Source organism: Eurosta solidaginis, chromosome 4, assembly GCF_040869045.1.
Source record: "Eurosta solidaginis isolate ZX-2024a chromosome 4, ASM4086904v1, whole genome shotgun sequence".
NCBI lineage: Eukaryota > Metazoa > Arthropoda > Insecta > Diptera > Tephritidae > Eurosta > Eurosta solidaginis.
Window position 1 is genome coordinate 256,097,288 of NC_090322.1, and position 19,056 is coordinate 256,116,343.

The window sequence follows — 19,056 nt, forward strand, 5'->3', positions numbered from 1 at the left end:
TCGATTCGAAAGAAAATTTTTTTTTTCGGATTAAAAAAAAGTTGTGTTTTAACAGCATTCGAATTGCATTTTCTTTCGAATCGAATTACTGTATAAGCCCCCTTTTCGGGACTAACTTTGGATCACTTCGACGTTATTTCCGGGATAGTTTCGACATTATTTTGGGATCATTTTGGTTTAGAGGCACGCCGTTTTGGCGTTGTGCCATCTTTAGTGCCCTTTTTTATTCTCGTTCCGAAAAAAAAAATCAAATGAAATTATACAAGTTTTCATAAAATCGTGTACATTTTATTAAAATAAAAAATAAGGCAGTGGCTATTCATCCGGAATTTCGGGAATTTTTCTCATACGACCGAAAGATGTTTTGTTAAATTATTCGCAACAAAAACAAATACGCCAGTAACAATGGCGTAATAAAATAAAACCACAAAAAAAACAGGAACAAAAAATTTATTTAATTGAAATTAATGAAAAAAAGGATTTTTTTACAATAAAGATTTACGGAGGACAGCCAAAAAATATAAACATTACTGAAATTGTTAAATACATACTATAAACTTTTTTTGTAGCACTACACTTAATGACAGAATAAATAATTTTCAAAAAAAGTACTAAAAACAAAAAACAAATTGCAAAATCCGAACCATTACTACAAAAGTGTGGACCAAAAGAATGGCACTAGCGTTAGAAACAAAAACTTAATTTAACTAAAAACTAACAAATAAACGTAAATTTTTCATTGTAAAAGAAATAATATTTAACATATACTCTAATAATCTTTCCACGTATACTCAATTACATCCAATTTCCTTTTAGCGCGATGTGAATGCAAAATCCATGTGATATTTACAACATGCACACTTCCTAAATGCTTCTTAAAACGTTTCAAAATCCATGCATTCAACTTAACTTTATCAATTAAATTTACATTTATGAATATATATTTTACACGCTGCACATTGACATCATTTACAATCTCTAAACATTGACCACCTAAATATTGAAAAATCAATTTTGCCAAATGAGTTTGTTGATCTATGCTATAAAAGGTGGCATTGCAATTTGTGAAAAAATCTGTTGTTTCATCATATAAAATCATTTCAAGTTCAGCTTTATCTGTTGCAGCAGTCTCGTTCAAAGTGAGCTGTAAAGAAATTCAATTATAATCAATTTTTGATTCAACATGAAGCGTTCAACTTGCGTTACTCACATCCTCTGCATCAACTTGTATGCCATCTAAAACTTTCATCAAATGCTCTATATTTGTATACTCGATGTAGGGATCGCCATATTTATCAAATATTTGCGAAAATTCTGCTTCTAACTCACTTGTTATGCAAACCATATCGACGGGTGTTAATTGTAATTCCTGACTTCGACATGTATCTACCAACCATTCTAATTTTGCAATATTATAACTACGATGTTTACATAACGCTTCAACACGAAATGTTATTTCACCTGCTACGGATATACATTTAGAATCTTGTATCGGATTTTCAACGACTTCACCGCCATTGCTCACCACCAAAGCTTTCAGCGACTCCGGGGTGTAGCCTTTTTTTAAATTTGCGCTTAATATGCAGAATGAGAAACCTTCGAAGAGGTTTGAGCTTTGTTCGATCTAATGGAAAAATAAGTTAGAGACATTTTAAATAATAATCTCGGAGTATTTTAGTGATTATTTTGGGAATATCTGCATCATTTCGGGTTTGATTCCGGGTCCTTTTCAGGTTAATCTCGAAACTGTTTTCATTTTATTTTGGAGCAACTTGGAAAAAATTGCGCCATTATTTTTAGAAACATATCGAGACCTTTTCGGGATCACTTAAAGACTATTTGCGAAATATTTTGAGATCATTTCGGGACTATCTTTTCACCATTTAGATAATTTCAGGACTGCCTTTGGATCATTTAGGGATTTTTTACAGGATGGACTCCTTCAGGGTCGTTTCGGGTATATTTTAGGATAATTTGGAAATCGCTCTCCGGATAGTTTTGGGATCACTTCGGGACTATTTAGGTGATATTTCTAGAACATTTCAAGACTTTTTCTAGGATAAGTCAAGATTTTTTTCGAGATAATTTAAGAATATTTCGCGATCATTTCGGAATTGTTTTTAAGACTTTTTCGGAACTATTTAGGGATCATTTATAGATCGCTTTTGGGATAATTTCAGCACAGTTTTCCCCGAGTTGTTCCGTGGTTTATCCAGAAACAATTTTCGAATTTGTTTCGGAATAATTTTAAGACTATGAATATATCGGGGCTATTTCGGGCTCACTTTTGTATACTTTTTTTCAGTATCATTTCGGCACTATTTCCGAGTACTTTGCGACTATTTTTAACCGTTTCGTAACGAATTGTTTTGGGCATGGTTGGCATTTGTTTCAAGCTTATTTCGAGATTTTAAGGGTCTTTTCGGGACTATTTCGGGATCATTTCAGAATAATTCTCCGAATTATTTTATGAATATCTCCGCAACATTTTGGGATGGCTTTTGTTATAACATGATGTTTAGAGATCATTTCGGGACTATTTCAGAGCTTTTTTTGGAACCACTTTGATATTGTTTTTAAAATTATTTAGAAACTATCTGTGAGTATTGTTTCTAATCGACTTCACGTTTAAGGCACGGATATCATACCAACCTCGCTCAAATGATTTTGAAGTTCATGTTACCTCTTCGGCATTGAAACGATTCTCATAAGATAGCATGCCCAATTTACGACGCTCTGCCACAGTTAATTTGCGCCGTTTTTGAGGTGCTGTTAAATCTGTCAACTCCACGCTACGTTTGTGTATTTTTTTGATGCCCCTTTCATCCTAATGAAAAAAGTAAAAAATGAAGGCCAAATATAGTAAAATACTACTATTTTTTATCACCTGAATCATTGCCTTGTAATCTTCAAATGAAAGGCATTCTCTCCACAACTTGTCGTTACGCCACATCTCGACACGTGGAAAATGTAAAGATTTCGATAGCGCAAAAGCGGAAGACGGCGCTAAATCGGTTGCTCGCACTTGTAGTATTACAGATTTACGTGGTTCAATCCAAACATCGGGTCTACCTTCGGCGCTTGACGGCTTATAATGATACCAATTGGGCGGCGGTTCCATTTTGCAATCTTGCCAATATTGTTTCAATGCGTCATTCAGCCGTTTATTGATGCGCGTTCTATTATCAACTTTACCCATGCTATAGACTTCGAATTGTGTATCAGAAACGTATTTTAATACGCCCAACAAAAATGATTGTATAAATGTTCGTGTGCGATTGTAGAATCCACCAATGATGAGTAAATCGAATTCAGTCGTTAAGCCCGCTATGTACTAAAATAAAGTAAAAGTAAATATGCAAATGTATTACAAATAGATACCACTAAACAACTTAGCCCCAGCGGGTTAGGCGGTCAGAATATATCCGCGGTAGGTATGCCTGTCGTAAGAGGCGACTAAAATACCAGATTCAAGGGGCTGTAGCGCAACCCTTCAGGTTGCCATCGCAATATATAGCTTCTCCAAACCCATTGTCAACCTCACCTATCCGCGGCGAATCATGTTTCACTAACAGACGAGGCTCTGGCGACCCCAAGCTCCTAATGGAACTTGGGGGTGGGGAGGGAGGGATGGCCTGAAGGTTTAATGTGGCCATATAAATCGTTCCCGAGATGGTCGGGCTAGCACCTTTGTGGAGCTGTATTACCGGAGAGTACCGGATCTGTATCCGGCAAAGGACCATCACATCGATAACACTCCCCAAAGCCTTCGGGGAGCAACCTTATCGCTTCAACAACAACAACTAAACAAATTACACAGAGCTGGTGGCAAATTTCAAAATAGCATTTCTTTTTGTTGTTATAAAAAAATAAACTCTCCCTTAGGGGGTGTATGGGCGAACTTTTCTCGGAAGACATTCGCACCGATCTTGCTTCAGGGTATTTACTGTTTGGAATGCATCTAAACCCTTACCTAAGATCGGTTTATTGTGGGAGGGATGCAACAAATTAAATGGGGTTACACTAAAATGACAGCCCTTGGTCGGGAAAAATCCCCGGAAGCGCCCACAGATTGATGAGCTTTGCTACAAAATAAACGGATATCTCCCTGATCTGACATTATCGCCGACTAAATAATCGGCGACTTTATTTACAACATGGACGTCCCAAATTTCGACCATTTTGAACATCCACGTCAATGGCACTACGGTACCGACTGTCTTACACTCCAAAATCTTAGGTGAGAGCCGTAATAAAATCCTCAAACCTCTTGCCGGCAGTACTTGGGGCAAAGATAAAGAAACTCTCATTACCACTTACAAAGCAATTGGCCAGCCGACTGCATGCTACGCGTCCCCGATATGGCCGCCAAGCCTAAAAACTACTCACTGGAAGAAGCTACAGGCCTGCGAAAATACTGCTCTCAGAACCGCCACGGACTGTCTCCTTATGTCCCCAGAACACCATCTACATAATGAGGCGAGAATACTCCCCATCAAGGAGAGAAATGAGATGCTAACCAAACAGTTCCTGTTGAATGGCCAGAAACCTGGGCATCCTAACAGACATCTGATTGATGAGGGTACACCGCCCAAGGGCTTAAGGGGCCATCTCCGTAAGCATTATGAGGAAATACGGCAGAGAACACAAACGCGTGAAGCTAAGAAGCACAAGCAGGTCCTCAGTGAAATCCACAAACAGGCGTCGGACCTCTATGCCAATAATTGCCCGGTGAAGAAAGAACAATACCCAAAACTAGCAGAGTAGGAATGCACTCTCCCTAGGGAAACGCGCGTCACTCTAGCTAACTTCGATCTGGATACAGGTTAAAGCCTTACCTATCCAGAATCAGCCCCGACATAAAAAATTGATGTCCTTCTTGCATGACAATTTGTGATTGGTCGCACCTGTTGGATGGAGCGAAGCACTGCTACAACAACAACAACATCGATTAGTTGTCCCGTTCGGTTCAGTATTCCTTTTGAGGGCTTTGTGAGGTTATTTATCATTACAACTACAACAACAACAACATTTGTTTCCTGAAGATGTTTTATTACATATTAAGAACCTAAAAGAGTCATTGAAAGTTTAATGTGGTCATATTAATCGTTCCCGAAATGGTCGGGATAGTACCTCAGTGGTGCTTGTTACCGGAACGTACTGGATCTATATCCGGCAAGGGACCATCAAAATCGATGCCACTCCCCAAAACCTTCGGGGAGTGCCTTTTGCTTTAATACAACAACAAAGTGTGCCACTCATTACTTGTCTATAAACCCGATTTGCTTGTCTTTTAACCTGGCTTCACCCGCTGGATTTCCTCCTATCTCTGCGGCAGAATTAAAGAGTAAGTTTTAAAAACATTTGTTCGAATTTCATTGATGATTCCTCTGGTTTGAACGAATTGAAGAACGTTCTGTACTCCACACAGATTAAAATTGTTTAGTTACTTGGTGTAATGTGGCTAACTTACATGATTAATGGCCAAACTCTGGAAAGCGTTGAATGTTTTTGTTATTGTTGCTGTTGTTGTAGCAGTGCTTCGCCCCACCTAATAGGTGCGACCGATCACAAATTGTCATCAATATCCTCTAACGGGAGTCCAAGGAAACTTGCTGTTTCAACAGGGTTGGACCATAATGAAAGGGGTGTTAGAGGCGTTGGTTCCACATTACAATTAAAGAGATGGTTGGTGTCATGTGGGGACACATTGCAAGTCGGGCATACATTTTGTATGTCGGGGTTGATTCTGGATAGGTAAGAGTTTAGCCTGTTACAGTATCCAGAACGAAGTTGAGCTAGAGTGACTGGCGTTTCCCTGGGGAGTATGCGTTCCTCTTCCGCAAGTTTTGGGTACTGTTATTTGAGTACTGGATTCACCGGGCATTCCCTGGCATAAAGGTCCGACGCCTGTTTGTGTAGTTCACTGAGGACCTGCTCGTGTTTTTGTTCTCAGGTGCCTTATTTCCTCATAATGCTTACGGAGATTACTCCTTAAGCCCCTAGGCGGTGTTGGCTCATCAATCAGATGTCTGTTGGGATGCCCAGGTTTCTGGGGGGATTCAAGGGGTTGTGTAGCGCAATATATAGCTTCTCCAACCCAATTGTCAACCTCACCTTCGAGCGGCGAATCCCGTTTCACTAACAGACGAGGCTCTGGCGACCCCAAGCTCCTCATGGAACTTGGGTGTGGGGAGGGAGGGATGGCCTGAAGGTTTAATGTGGCCATATAAATCGTTCCCGAGATGGTCGGGCCAGCACCTTAATGGTGCTGTGTTACCGGAGCGTATCGGATCTGTATCCGACAAAGGACCATCACATCGATAACACTCCCCAAAGCCTTCGGGGAGTAACCTAATCGCTACAACAACAACAACAACAACAGGAACTGTTTGTTTTTGTCGACTTGGACGGTGCAATGAACTGCAAACTTAGTTTCAACCCTCACATTAATATCACAGGCAATAAAGCGAGAGCGGTTTTAGCATTTGTGAAAAGATGGCCAAAAGAGTTCAGCGATCCTTACGTTACCAAAACCCAAGAATCAATACAAAAACAGTTTATTTTCCATCTTGAAAAATCTGTAATGGGACTCTTCGTATAATCCCCCTCCACTAATCGGTCTAAGCTTATAAAACTTCTAACCCTTGCAAGTCGTAGATAAGAGTAATATTTATGTAGAAACTATTAAATCCATCAGCTTCAGGTCCATTTCTTTTGATTGATTTTAACTTTAATATTCCATGCCGAGCTTGGAGTCATTATAAACCTATAATTTTATAACAATGTAGAACCAGTATCCAACTAAACGAACCTTTAATGCATTTGTGCGAGGATTATAACTCACAGTTACAGAACTGCCAGACAGAGGAACAAACCCGTGCCTTCAGAAAGTTATTACTCAACGACTGCCCAAAATTTGTGTTTGCTGAAACCGCCTTATGACACCTTTTGCGCCTAACCCCCAGCAAGGTATTGTGTAGCGCAACCTTTTCAGGTTGCCAGCATAATATATAGCTTCTCAAAACCCAATTGTCAACATCACCTATCCGGGGCGAATCCTGTTTCATTAACAGCCGACGCTCTGGCGACACCAAGCTCCTAATGGAACTTGATGGTGGGGAGGGAGGGATGGCCTGAAGGTTTAATGCTCGGGCTAGTACCTTAATGGTGCTGTGTTACCGGAGCGTGCCGGATCTGTATCCGGCAAAGGACCATCACATCGATAACACTCCCCAAAACCTTCGGGGAGTAACCTTATCGCTACAACAACAACAACAACAACAACCTTTTGCGCCTATATATTTGGGTACATCTACCTACCATAGTTTAAAATACTCACATCTGCTTTAATTTTGTACCAACCACCGCCATTACGTACACCTGGTTTGTAAATAGAATTTTGTTTCTTCAGCACTACACCCTCTTCTTTACCATCCAATGCTTGCTGGAATAGCTGTTGAAATTGCTGCAGTGTTGTTAATTTGATTGGACGCATTATTTGTAATATACCAGACTCTTCTGCTCTTATAAGTTCTACAACTTTTTGACAACGCTGTGCATACGGCATCTCCAATAAACTTTTACCATTAAAATATAACACATCATAAACTACAAAACAAGGACGCCAATGCACTCTATTATCTAAATGTTTTACATCCGTATTTTCACCCTTATCACGAAAGCATTTACGCTGCATATCATATACCATCATTTCGCCATCGAGTATAATCGATTCTAAATCGACTGGTAGGAGTGATTGTAGTAATGGAGTTAGCTTGCCAGTTTTATAATTATCACCAAAGCTATGTGTATAGTCGATACCATTACGTGATATATATTTGAATTGTTCGTTGGCATAATGTAGTTGAAAACGTTCACCATCCATTTTTGTCTCCAAATACAACACATCCTCAGCCATTAGCTGTTCAATACTCCCGCGAAACATTTCACACAACATTGCTTGTATATGTTGGAATGGTTCTACGATTTGATTTAAATTAAAAATTATATTATTTGTTCTTTTAGTGATCGGGTTTACTGTCACAGCAGCCTCTTCTTCATCATTTGCCGCAAGTTCATTTTGTATTCGATTATCTGCCAGCAGACAACAAACACGCTTTAAATTTGAGCAACGCCTATTCAAATCTTTAGCTTGTGGGTGCATGAGCGCAAAAATGCGTTGTTCACCAACACCCAGATGCATGTTTTTTAATAGCAAGCGTATAAACCACATTTGCTCTTTCGCCGAGGCTGTTTCGGTAAGACTTGTTAATACTTTTCTTGTATCTATATGGACGTGAAGTGCGTTAAATTGTGATTATCTCACAGCTATCAATTGCTCCCAAACTTACCTTGTCGATCGTCTTCAGCGATAGAATCAAGCATCTGATGTATTTCGTACAGCGTGATATTGCTTGGTTCATGCTTGCATCGTGGCATCAGCACTGCGTACACAATATCAGCATAATCTCCATGGGATCCATTATAGGTACGCGCCTGTAAACGTTGTGCATCGTTGGCTAATATATTTTTAATTAAGGTTCAATATCGATTGTTTATTATTACAAGAATATATATATTTAGAAGCACCTACAATCTTTTGGCAGGTTCAGTACATCGATATAGACACTGCCCAATGACGTTATTTGCAGACCATAAGCCTTACGGGACATGTCTTCGCGCGGTATAAGACATCTGAGGACGGTGAAGAAGCTGGAGCTGCCATCCTGTACCAAGTTTAATATCATGTACAATTCTGCGTGAATGTGTTCATTAAATCACACTTACCTCGGGACTATCAGCCGGCACTGCTTGTTCCTTACGAAATACTTGCCGAAACTTGAGAAATGATTCATAATAGCGTCGCAGTATTTTTTCTTTTGTTTCTTGGTTTTTGGAATTTTTTACTTTATCCAACATAGAGCATATATCGGCGAATTTTATATTCTTCGATATATCCATGTTCCATGTTATGAAATACTAGTTTGTTTACAAATTTGGCACATTTATATGAATGCAGCTGCTTTCTATTTGGCTGTGTTCATTGTTCAAACCATTGCCATAACATAACTCCACTTTTTTTAGGACGAAGTGACAGTTGCACGGATACATTAACAGTGCCTGCCAAATCATTGATAGGGGCTTATTTTTGAGTTACTTATAGCCATTGTGAATTCATACAAGTGGCAAATGTTTGAAATGTTTGATAAGAAAACAAATTTTTTACTTTTATTGAATAAATGAGAAGTTAATATTTAACTTTCACTATAACTTTACCTTCAACTTTATTTTTAACTTTAACTTTAACTTTAACTTTCACTTTAACTTTAACATTCACTTTAGCTTTAACTTTAACTTTATTTTTAACTTTAACTTTAAAAAAAAACTTTAACATTCACTTTAACTTTAACTTTAACTTTCACTTTAACTTTAACTTTAACTGTAACTGTAACTTTAACTTTAAATTTAACTTTAACCTTAACTTTAACTTTAAATTTAACTTTAACTTTGACTTTAACTTTAACCTTAACTTTAACTTTAACTTTCATTTTAACTTTAACTTTATTTTTAACTTTAACTTTAACATTCACTTTAACTTTAACTTTAACTTTAACCTTAACTTTAACTTTAACCTTAACTTTAACTTTACTTTAACTTTAACTTTCACTTTAACTTTATTTTTAACTTTAACTTTTACTTTCGCTTTAACTTTAACATTCACTTTAACTTTAGCTTTAACTTTAACTTTAACTTTAGCTTTAACTTTAACTTTAACTTTAACTTTAACTTTAACTTTAGCTTTAAATTTAACTTTAACTTTAACTTTAACATTAACTTTAACTTTGACTTTAACTTTAACTTTAACTTTAACCTTAACTTTAACTTTAACTTTCACTTTAACTTTAACTTTATTTTTAACTTTAACTTTTACTTTCGCTTTAACTTTAACATTCACTTTAACTTTAACTTTAGCTTTAACTTTAACTTTAACTATAACTTTAACTTTAGCTTTAAATTTAACTTTAACTTTAACATTAACTTGAACTTTAACTTTAACTTTAATTTTAACTTTATTTTTAACTTTAACATGCACTTTAACGTTAACTTTAGCTTTAACTTTAACTTTAACCTTAACTTTAACTTTCACTTTAACTTTATTTTTAACTTTAACTTTCGCTTTAACTTTAACATTCACTTTAACTTTAACTTTATGATCCGGGGTGGGCGTGAGCTTAGCACCTGCTAACAAGCCAACCTAATATAAACGCACGCAAGTCATTTTCTGTCAAAAATGTCTCATGCACATACAGCTTGTATGAGAGCAACTCAAATTGAATTTGCTGCGTGAAAACCTAACTCGATTTCCAATTTTTGTTCTGCGTGACATTTAGATTTGACGTTTGCACACATGCTTTAAATTGTCGCAACGCATGCTTATTTGGGTTAGGGCAAAAAACGCCGGTTGTTTGCGTGCGCTAAAAAAACGCAGTGCGGTTTTATTAGGTTGGCTTGTAAGCGAACATATATGTATACGATAGCACAATGGCTACTTCGTGAAAATCAACGACAGCTCTTTTAGTTTGATTTCGATGGTCGTACGGTGAGGAAGTGTCGCACGCGCGCTTAAAACAGAGTACCAAAGAGTGCGTGTGACACGTGTTCTCCGTTCAAGCATTGAAATCAAACTAAATAAATAATTGATTTTGTTTTCGAGCTCGCTACGCGTTCGTGTTTACTAACGCATTCTAAATTTGGTAACCGTGTAAATGTAGTGGTGCCCATTGCTGTTTATGATAGATATCCAATTTTATGTATTTGGCCTGTTGCTAACACCGAACCTTTTCGAGCCTTTTCGGATCTTTTTGGACAAATATCCGTTACGGTTTTTTTTGATTTAGTCGCCAAGCCCGCGATAAAATCAATGCAATAGCTTAAAAACGTTCACATTAGTAAACAGCCTCGACCACCTGTTCAATCGCTGTTCGATTACTTAAATTATTTGCCAAAAGTGTTTTTCAAACATTTTTGTAAACGACTGGTATATTGCATTATTTACATATTTTAAAATTCTTTCTTAACTTCTCATATCTTATTTAATAGCTAGATTTTAGAAATTAAAGTCAATATTTAGTCAGACTTTCTGTATACACAATTAAAAGAAAGGTTGATTTGAACACAAATGGGCGATTCATGGCAATCCAATTTAATAACGGTGAGCAAAAAACAAACCTTTCTTCCATTTCCCTGTCAGCTATTATTTGACAGGTAGGTATGGCAATAGAGGAATAGAAAGATTTTTCAATTGTATGAATTCACAATGGTTATAACCAAGTTTTGTTGTCCCATGAGCGCTGCAGACAAAAGTGCTGCAAATGTCATTTGGGCATAAAGCGCGAAATGCTGGCTTAACACATCCCCGCCATTTCGAACGATCTATCACAGCACTATGCTTCATCTATAAAAATCACGCGTTTGAAATGTAAAGACCGCGGCACAATGACATTTTTGATATAGATGCGTTTAACATAAACTTGTGTATTCCAATAACATCGCCGCAATCAACCAAGATGTTGCGTTTGTAAATATGAAGGAACTTCAGAATTGGCAATTGAAGTTTATTACGCCTTGCCCATTCACATACAAAATTTCGCGAAGCACTGTTATAAACATTCTCCCTATTAAACAAAAATACTTCCTAACATATTTTGTGTCGTATTCGATTGTTATATTGCAGTTTTTAATTGCGAAAAATGTTAGAAAATTTACGAACCAGTGGAAAAAATAATTTCACTTGCAAAGTGTGCCAACACCCTTAAGGTTCATGCACATAATACGACGCGACACGTTCCGACAAAATATTCGTGGTCGTATCGCGTCGTACGCCTGTCGCTAGGTGTGCATGGTTCCATAAGAATACATGCAAAGAATATTTTGACAATACATATCGCGTCGTATAATGTGCATGAACCTTTAGCCGAAGCAAATGTCAAATTCTTCTTCTTGTGATTTGCTTGTAACAAAATTTGGGAGTTAGCTATTTTCAATATCAGATGGCGCCAGTGTCGCTCATTCTACTCTTCTCCACAAAAATGCGTGCAATCTATTCATAATGCATGAGCTTGTGTTAAAAATGCCAATTAATTGTGACATAACCATAAAACCATAACCAGATGAAACAGCTGAGCGGACCTACCTTGTGGAAATCAATTTTATCGATTAATGGTGCCATCCCATAACGCCAACACCATAACCATAGCTAACCAATTGGTTTTTGGTTTCTCGCCATATCCATCATAAGCTAAAAATATTTGAGTTGGTGAATTTAATAACTTTTTGTAGATTTCATTCATTGTTTTGGATATTTTATGACTAAGAGACCTATTTTTTGTGGAATATGTTTGTAATATTTTGCGTTTTCATTTTTATGAAATTTTCACGATTTTTAGGTTAAGGCATCATTAATCGATCAAGTTGGAGACGGTTATGGATATGGGTATGGTAACGACTATGGCGTTAGGGTTAAGGAAGTTTAAATGGCCCTAAACTCATCTATATGAAAAACTGCTGATGTGTCGGGCTTTAAGCCGGAGTCATTGGTGCCGTATGTCGTATCGCTGTATCCGTATCCCTAACGTAATCAGCTGTTTATCGTTACGACGGTAAACCAAAACTCAATTGGTTGGCTACGATACGGTTACGACCTTAGCGGCACCAATAATCGATTGCATTGATTCTCATAAGATTGGTCGAATCAGCTGTTAAAAGGTTACCGATACGGATACCGATAAAGCACCAATGTCTCCAGCTTTAAGCTGGAAACATTGGTGCTTTATCGGTAACCGTATCGGTAACCTTTTAACAGCTGATTCGAGAATCAATGCAATCGATTATTGGTACCACTAAGGTCGTAACCGTATCGTAGCCAACCAATTGGTTTTTGGTTTACCGTCGTAACGATAAACAGCTGATTACGTTAGGGATACGACTACAGCGATACGACATACGGCACCAATGACTCCCGCTTTAAGTGTAGCATTAGGGATGTTTATTTCTACAGAGCAACCCTGACGGAATGTCCACTTTTGACAGCGCCACTAAAAGGTTTTATTGTTAACTGTGTTTTCTTTGCACATTACTGCAAATTTTTAGCTGAACTAATATTTGTGATATTTCATAAAAAAGTTCAACACAACTTGTACTTAAATACTATTGGAACATGTTGTATTTGGAGGACTATCTCGAAAGTAAGTCGTTAAACAACTTGAGAAGCATAAATTTTCTTTTAATTTGCATGCCCACCAAAAAGCAATTCAAGGCCATGTTCGTGATTAATCGAATTGTTTTGCAATTATTTGTTTGTATTTTTGTTGTTACTTCGTCATTGCACTTAGTAGGAGTAAAAAAAAAAATAAATAATATATATATATTTCCTATTTAATCCTCCCCACTTCAGTGATCGAGCACTTACCACAAGAGTTGCGGGATCGCTTCACAGAGATGCGTGAATTGGATTTGACAGTACAGAGTAAGTAAATGAGCTTTAACTTGGCAGACTGATGAATATATGTAATATGATAAATTGCATACTTACAGATAGCATGGATTCGTTAGAAAAGAAAACACGTACATTTTTTCAACTATGTAAACGCGGCGAGCTGCAAAACGAGCCTGCTGATATCGAATTTCAGAACCTACGTAAGGAGTATTACAAAGTTTTGGAGGATGCGGATGAAAAAGTAAATATTGCAACGCAAATACATGAATTGGTTGAGCGTTATCTGAGACGCTTGGATACTGAATTATTCAAATTTAAATGCGAATTAGAAGCAGATAATAATGGTATTACGGAAATTTTGGAAAAGCGTTCGCTAGAATTAGATGGTGGTTCGACGGCAGCAACAGCACTAATGAATGTTATTGGTGTTACACAAAAAGAAAATAGATATTATGGTTCTATAGGTACAGCGTCGGTGACCACAAATAGTCACAGTTTGTTAGGAGTGCCAGCGGCACCAATGGGTGCTTTATCCCTACCAACAACACCGACCACCATCGCAACAAAGGATAATCGCTATCGTACGCCAAAACCAGAAAAGCGACGTGACAGTACATCAACTTTGTCCGTTATACCAGAAAAACGACCAACTTTGTCTAACAATGCTTTAACAACTGTTCAACCTACCGTGACCGTAGTACGCCCTATAACACCGGGTTTAGGTAATCACTCCGTACTTAACTCCTCAAACACGGCTGTAACTGCTTCAACTAGCAGTCCGGCAGCAGTTGCTTACAATTTACAACAGTTGGGCGGATCTGCATCAAATGCAATCGCTGCTGCTGCAAGTCAAGCCATTGTTGCAACGCAACAAATGCCACAGGGACGGCGCACTGCCAGTCTCAAAGCTAGCTATGAGGCTATACATGGTGCAGCTGGGGGTCCTCCTGAATTTTGGATTAGTCGGGATATTGCCAATGCGGCAACTGCTGCGGTAGCACAAACAACACTACAAACAACTGCAGTTGTTGAAAAGAAACAAAAAAAGTATGTTTTGCGCTCGTATTTAAAATTGTTAATTTCAATAAACTTATCTTTATTTTGTTTACATAGAAAAATGAATACCAATAGTATTGCGCATGTCAATAACGCTGGTAGTATCAGTGCGCCATCATCCGCAATTTCATTGGGATCATCATCATCGTCAGTGAGTGTAGATTCAGTGGATATGCTGCCATCCACATCAAATGTTGCTGCCATTAGTAATATTGGCGTAACAACACTTGGTGGCAGCTTAACAGCAGGTGCTGGAGTAGCTACTACAGGGGGCGCTTCAACTTCTGTCGCTGCTGCAGCTAATCGTGCAAACATAACTGCATCCACGACGCTGTCAGCAACTGCACTAGCCCCAACAACAAATCTTACCATTAATGAAAATGGTTTAGTAGTTGAGCAAACACCAGAGGGTGAATGGTCATATGATCCTAATGAACCACGATATTGTACTTGTAATCAAGTTTCCTATGGTGATATGGTTGCTTGCGATAACGATGCCTGTCCATATGAATGGTTTCATTATCCTTGTGTGGGTATTACGCAGCCACCGAAAGGCAAATGGTATTGTCCTAAATGTACAGCATCAATGCGGCGTCGTGGAAATCGAAAAAACTAGTAATATTGAAATTGAAGAGTTTATTTCAAAAAGGCGTATCCCATCTATTTAAAAAAAAAAAAAATAATAATAGTAAAGTGCCGTAAATTTAAGGCCTGAATAGATCGTGGTTTCTTCGAAAATGTGACAACAACGCAATGCTCTAGACAGCGGGTAATAATCATTATCGAGCTGATTCTGAGGGTATTCTATTCCGCCGTTAATATTTGCATATGCTAAATGGGCTCATTTTGAAATAAACTCTCCAATTGTGAAAAATTGGAAAGCATACACACACTATTTGATCTATGTCAATAAACTCCCGAAAGATTATGCAAATATGTACTTGCAATATTTTGTTTAATAATTCAGCAAAGGGAGCGCAGTTCATTTATTGTCGTGTGTTACATGTGCAGTGTAGGTCATATAAATTATACTAATAATATAAACGTAAAAAACGCGTAAATGTGTAGGCAATAAATAGAAGTTCACAAATTGTGCTGGTGGCCACAGCATCCAGTCAAATCGATATATTCTCCAAATTTTCTTTTTGAATCGTTCAAATGACTCCGAAATTGTTCGTCCTTCCATATAACCCAACGTTAGAAAGAAAGCTGTTAAGTAAAGCGGAGAACATATGATCTGATCAAGCACAATTTTTATAATTACACTGTTCACATTCACAGCTGGTAGATGCTTATCCAGCAGGATATACCAATGGTGACATACAACACCACTACTAAGTCCCGCTATGGACATAGTGAAGGTACGTCTAAAGTCGATAGCTTGACGTTCGTCCTTATATTTTTCATAGTTTTGATCAATTAGATCAGCAATTCCACTTAAACAAAAAGATATGCCTAAATTTGTATAGAATAAATATTTTCCACTAAATGCAACATCGTAAACTCGACGAAAAAACGACATAAATGCAATAGAATGGAAACAAAATTAAAGAGAGAACTTGATTTTTTTTTTTAATTATTTTGTTGACACTTTAACGCTTATTTATTTGCCTTGCAGACATTGTAAATTCACACATCTCTGCAAGTGCTGTACAGTAGTCAATTCAATAGTTTCATGAAAGGGATTTACAAAAAGTTTTTGGAACGTATATAATTATGATTTGTCTTGTTATCAGTTTGGTTGCCTTAGTTACTTCAGATAGAAAGTTCGGACCCTGAATGCTCCTGAATTAGAGGCCGCAAAATGGAGGTTCCGAGAATGGTAGAACAACATAATCAGTTTAGATGGAAATAGGACCTTAGGACAAGGGCGAACTTCTAACTACCGAAATCTGCTAAGCAAACAAAACAATCTTGAAGCGCTATTTTCCCGATGTCATTTAGCCCAATGCCATGTTTATGCTTTTGCTAAAGTTATATGGTCAACGGGTTTAAATTTTTTAAGTGAATTTATATTTGTTCACTTATGTTTGTAATGCCTTCCTAGTTCTAACAACAGAGACAAGATACCCAGTTTAGCAAGGACCTGATATAAGAATGCATATTATTTTGGCAATACATAGAAACAAGTATTTTTCATTTGAAATGTTTAAATCCTTTCAGTGCCACAAGGGCTTAGTCTGCAATGTTTGGTATTCTAAGAAAAAGTGCCGCCTAAACTTTGCAGCGAATGGCCGGACGCTACTCCCACTGGCATTTTAATGTTAAAAACACGTAGAATTTTTACTATTCGTGATAAAGCAAATAACTAAGCCCTGGCACAACGATTGCGAGAATTCGCATTCATAGTGGTGACACAATATATCTGTGATCACAAGCAATAATCGCCTAAGTCCCATCATTTTACATGGGACTTAGGCGATTATTGCTTATAAACACAGATATATTGAAATCTTCGAAAACTTGATATATTCGAAATCGGAACGTTTATTAGAAAAGTTTACAACTTACATGCAGATATTCACTGTAAATTTTCAGAGCTTACTGTAGAGAAGCAACTCATTGCCGCTACTCGTGACCCGACGTGCTGGAAGCTTTCAGTTGAGATTTAGCACACTTGCTTAATCCTCATTACTTGATTAGCCACTTCAACAATGCTACATGATGATATATTTTAGATCAATCATTATGTTTTACTTGAGATGTATATACATCATAGCCCAAACTTATGACATTGTCATAGAATACCCGATAGCGTGTGGGTAACCAATAGAAATTTATAAATTGTGCTGGCGGCCATATCATCCATTCAGCAGCATATAATTTCCATGCCTTCTCTTTCATTTCTTGCCAAGTTTCCTCAATGCTCTTCTTTTCTAATGCGCCCATTGTCATAAAGAATGCTGATATGTACAATGGTGAACATATGAATTGATCGAGTACAATTTTTTTCATAACAATTCCAATTGTACGTCCTGGCATACGCCTATCAAGAAACATATACCAATAATGACAGATGACACCTACTCCCATCCCAGATATGCCCATATGTATAGTGCGCCTGCTATCCCATTGCTTTATATCCCCATTATAAATTTCGTATTGTTGTTCCAACACATCGCCCATCGTACTGAGGCTTAATGATATGCCAACATTTGTTATGAGTAAAAATTTGTCGCTGAAGGCACGTTTGTGTAGTACACGAAAAAATTCGATTGACTTTACCGCCACGCTGCGTATGGCATTGACTTTAGCCATAGCTATTTGTATCGGTGTTGTATTAGAAGAAGTACTTAGTTGCGAATTGTATAAAATACTTTGTTTCAAAATTATATAAACGCAGCTTCTGGTTTTGTGGATTATTGTCCAATGTCTGGTCTTTGTGTTATTTGTCCTACGTAATATATTATATATATATATAACTTGCAATACCAATTAGTTTAGGGCGCTGCGCAATGGCGCCCTAAAATCCCAAACAACTCATCTAAACACGATTAACAATTATTTCCTTGCCATCTCGTTGATCATTGTACAGGTTTACAAGTATGATATGTATGAGAGGGAAACAATTTCTTTCCCTTTCTAACACACGGCAGTTTGACACTTCGGTCAGTGTCAAACTAGCGTGGAAACCAGTGGAACCTGCGTGGAACATGAGTTTTGACACTGAACGAAGTGTCAAAATTACCGGGGTTGCTTCGTCTAAAGCGACACAGGGAAGCAAAAAAGGGATCGGAATATCAGATATGGGTTGCTGTGATGGTAAATTTTTTTGAACGAATTTAGTAGGAAATTTTAAGTGCACCCATATGGGTCCTTCAGAAAATTATAAAAAAGTCTTCAATTGGGGTATCTGAGGACGCGTAGTTATTTCAGTATTAAGAATACAAACACGTGAGTTAAGTTTTTCTACCCGTTCAAAAGTTCTCCGCGAAAAACAGTTTGAAACCGAGGTCGACTGCAATAACCCCTCCAAAAAAGCGGAAAGAAAAATGAATAGACGCGTTTTGTCCTGTTGTCAATAGTCCGAAGAGAAAAAGTATTCGAATTATTGGAAGCGAGGCCAAAACGCGTCTATTAATACCTCCCCCGACGGTTTTGGTCGTGTTTTAGCCATCGTCCCCGGTAATATAGTATCACAATTTGTTAATTAAAATTGTCCAAAATATATGGTTATTAAATAGAGATGTAATTAAGTGCTCGTTTGAAAGTAAATAAGTATATTTCTTTGTAATATAGGAAAAAAAAATTTTAAGCAGTTTTCGATAGCAGCTACTAAACTTTTTTTGGTCCTAAGAAGTACAACAGTGCCAAATAGCATCCACAAAAAAAACGAACAAGAACAAGCATTTTATCAGGTGAGCGTGGCTGTGTATGTGCGTGCTGCTACATATCCTACTTGCAGACCTGTACAATGTCGTTGATTATCAAAATAAGAATAAAAAAATCATTGTAAATTTTACCAAGTAGCGCAACTAACAGCTGATCGGTGAAAATTCGCA

The 19,056-nt window shown here is 37.4% G+C and overlaps 3 protein-coding genes across 3 annotated transcripts; 1 reads left to right on the forward strand and 2 right to left on the reverse strand.

Moving 5' to 3' along the window:
- Positions 1–434: 434 nt before the first annotated feature.
- On the reverse strand, positions 435–9,078 carry DNAlig4 (DNA ligase 4). The gene is made up of 8 exons (XM_067785775.1): positions 8,791–9,078; positions 8,597–8,729; positions 8,355–8,522; positions 7,343–8,289; positions 2,888–3,334; positions 2,684–2,827; positions 1,211–1,624; positions 435–1,144 (listed from the first exon to the last, which is right to left on the reverse strand). Exons 1-8 carry the CDS (start codon positions 8,962–8,964, stop codon positions 770–772), a joined length of 2,802 nt encoding a protein of 933 aa, XP_067641876.1. The 5' UTR covers positions 8,965–9,078; the 3' UTR covers positions 435–769.
- A 3,954-nt stretch (positions 9,079–13,032) lies between these two features.
- On the forward strand, positions 13,033–15,494 carry Ing3 (Inhibitor of growth family, member 3). Its single transcript, XM_067785776.1, has 4 exons — positions 13,033–13,247; positions 13,457–13,528; positions 13,597–14,545; positions 14,612–15,494. Exons 1-4 carry the CDS (start codon positions 13,220–13,222, stop codon positions 15,168–15,170), a joined length of 1,608 nt encoding a protein of 535 aa, XP_067641877.1. The 5' UTR covers positions 13,033–13,219; the 3' UTR covers positions 15,171–15,494.
- A 131-nt stretch (positions 15,495–15,625) lies between these two features.
- LOC137251350 (mpv17-like protein 2) lies at positions 15,626–18,095 on the reverse strand. The gene is made up of 2 exons (XM_067785777.1): positions 17,066–18,095; positions 15,626–15,763 (listed from the first exon to the last, which is right to left on the reverse strand). The coding sequence occupies exon 1, from the start codon at positions 17,810–17,812 to the stop codon at positions 17,234–17,236; it is 579 nt and encodes a 192-aa protein (XP_067641878.1). The 5' UTR covers positions 17,813–18,095; the 3' UTR covers positions 15,626–15,763; positions 17,066–17,233.
- Positions 18,096–19,056: the final 961 nt, after the last annotated feature.

Bases quoted from the DNA above. Each gene is read 5' to 3' on its own strand.
- Ing3 (XM_067785776.1), top strand. From the start codon at position 13,220: ATGTTGTATTTGGAGGACTATCTCGAAA. The intron at 13,248-13,456 runs GTAAGTCGTTAA...TCCCCACTTCAG, and splicing joins TTTGGAGGACTATCTCGAAA to TGATCGAGCACTTACCACAA. The intron at 14,546-14,611 runs GTATGTTTTGCG...TTGTTTACATAG, and splicing joins GTTGAAAAGAAACAAAAAAA to AAAAATGAATACCAATAGTA.
- LOC137251350 (XM_067785777.1), bottom strand. From the start codon at position 17,812: ATGGCTAAAGTCAATGCCATACGCAGCGTGGCGGTAAAGTCAATCGAA.
- DNAlig4 (XM_067785775.1), bottom strand. From the start codon at position 8,964: ATGGATATATCGAAGAATATAAAATTCGCCGATATATGCTCTATGTTG. The intron at 8,730-8,790 runs GTAAGTGTGATT...AACTTGGTACAG, and splicing joins TGCCGGCTGATAGTCCCGAG to GATGGCAGCTCCAGCTTCTT. The intron at 2,828-2,887 runs GTGATAAAAAAT...TTTTTTCATTAG, and splicing joins ATTACAAGGCAATGATTCAG to GATGAAAGGGGCATCAAAAA.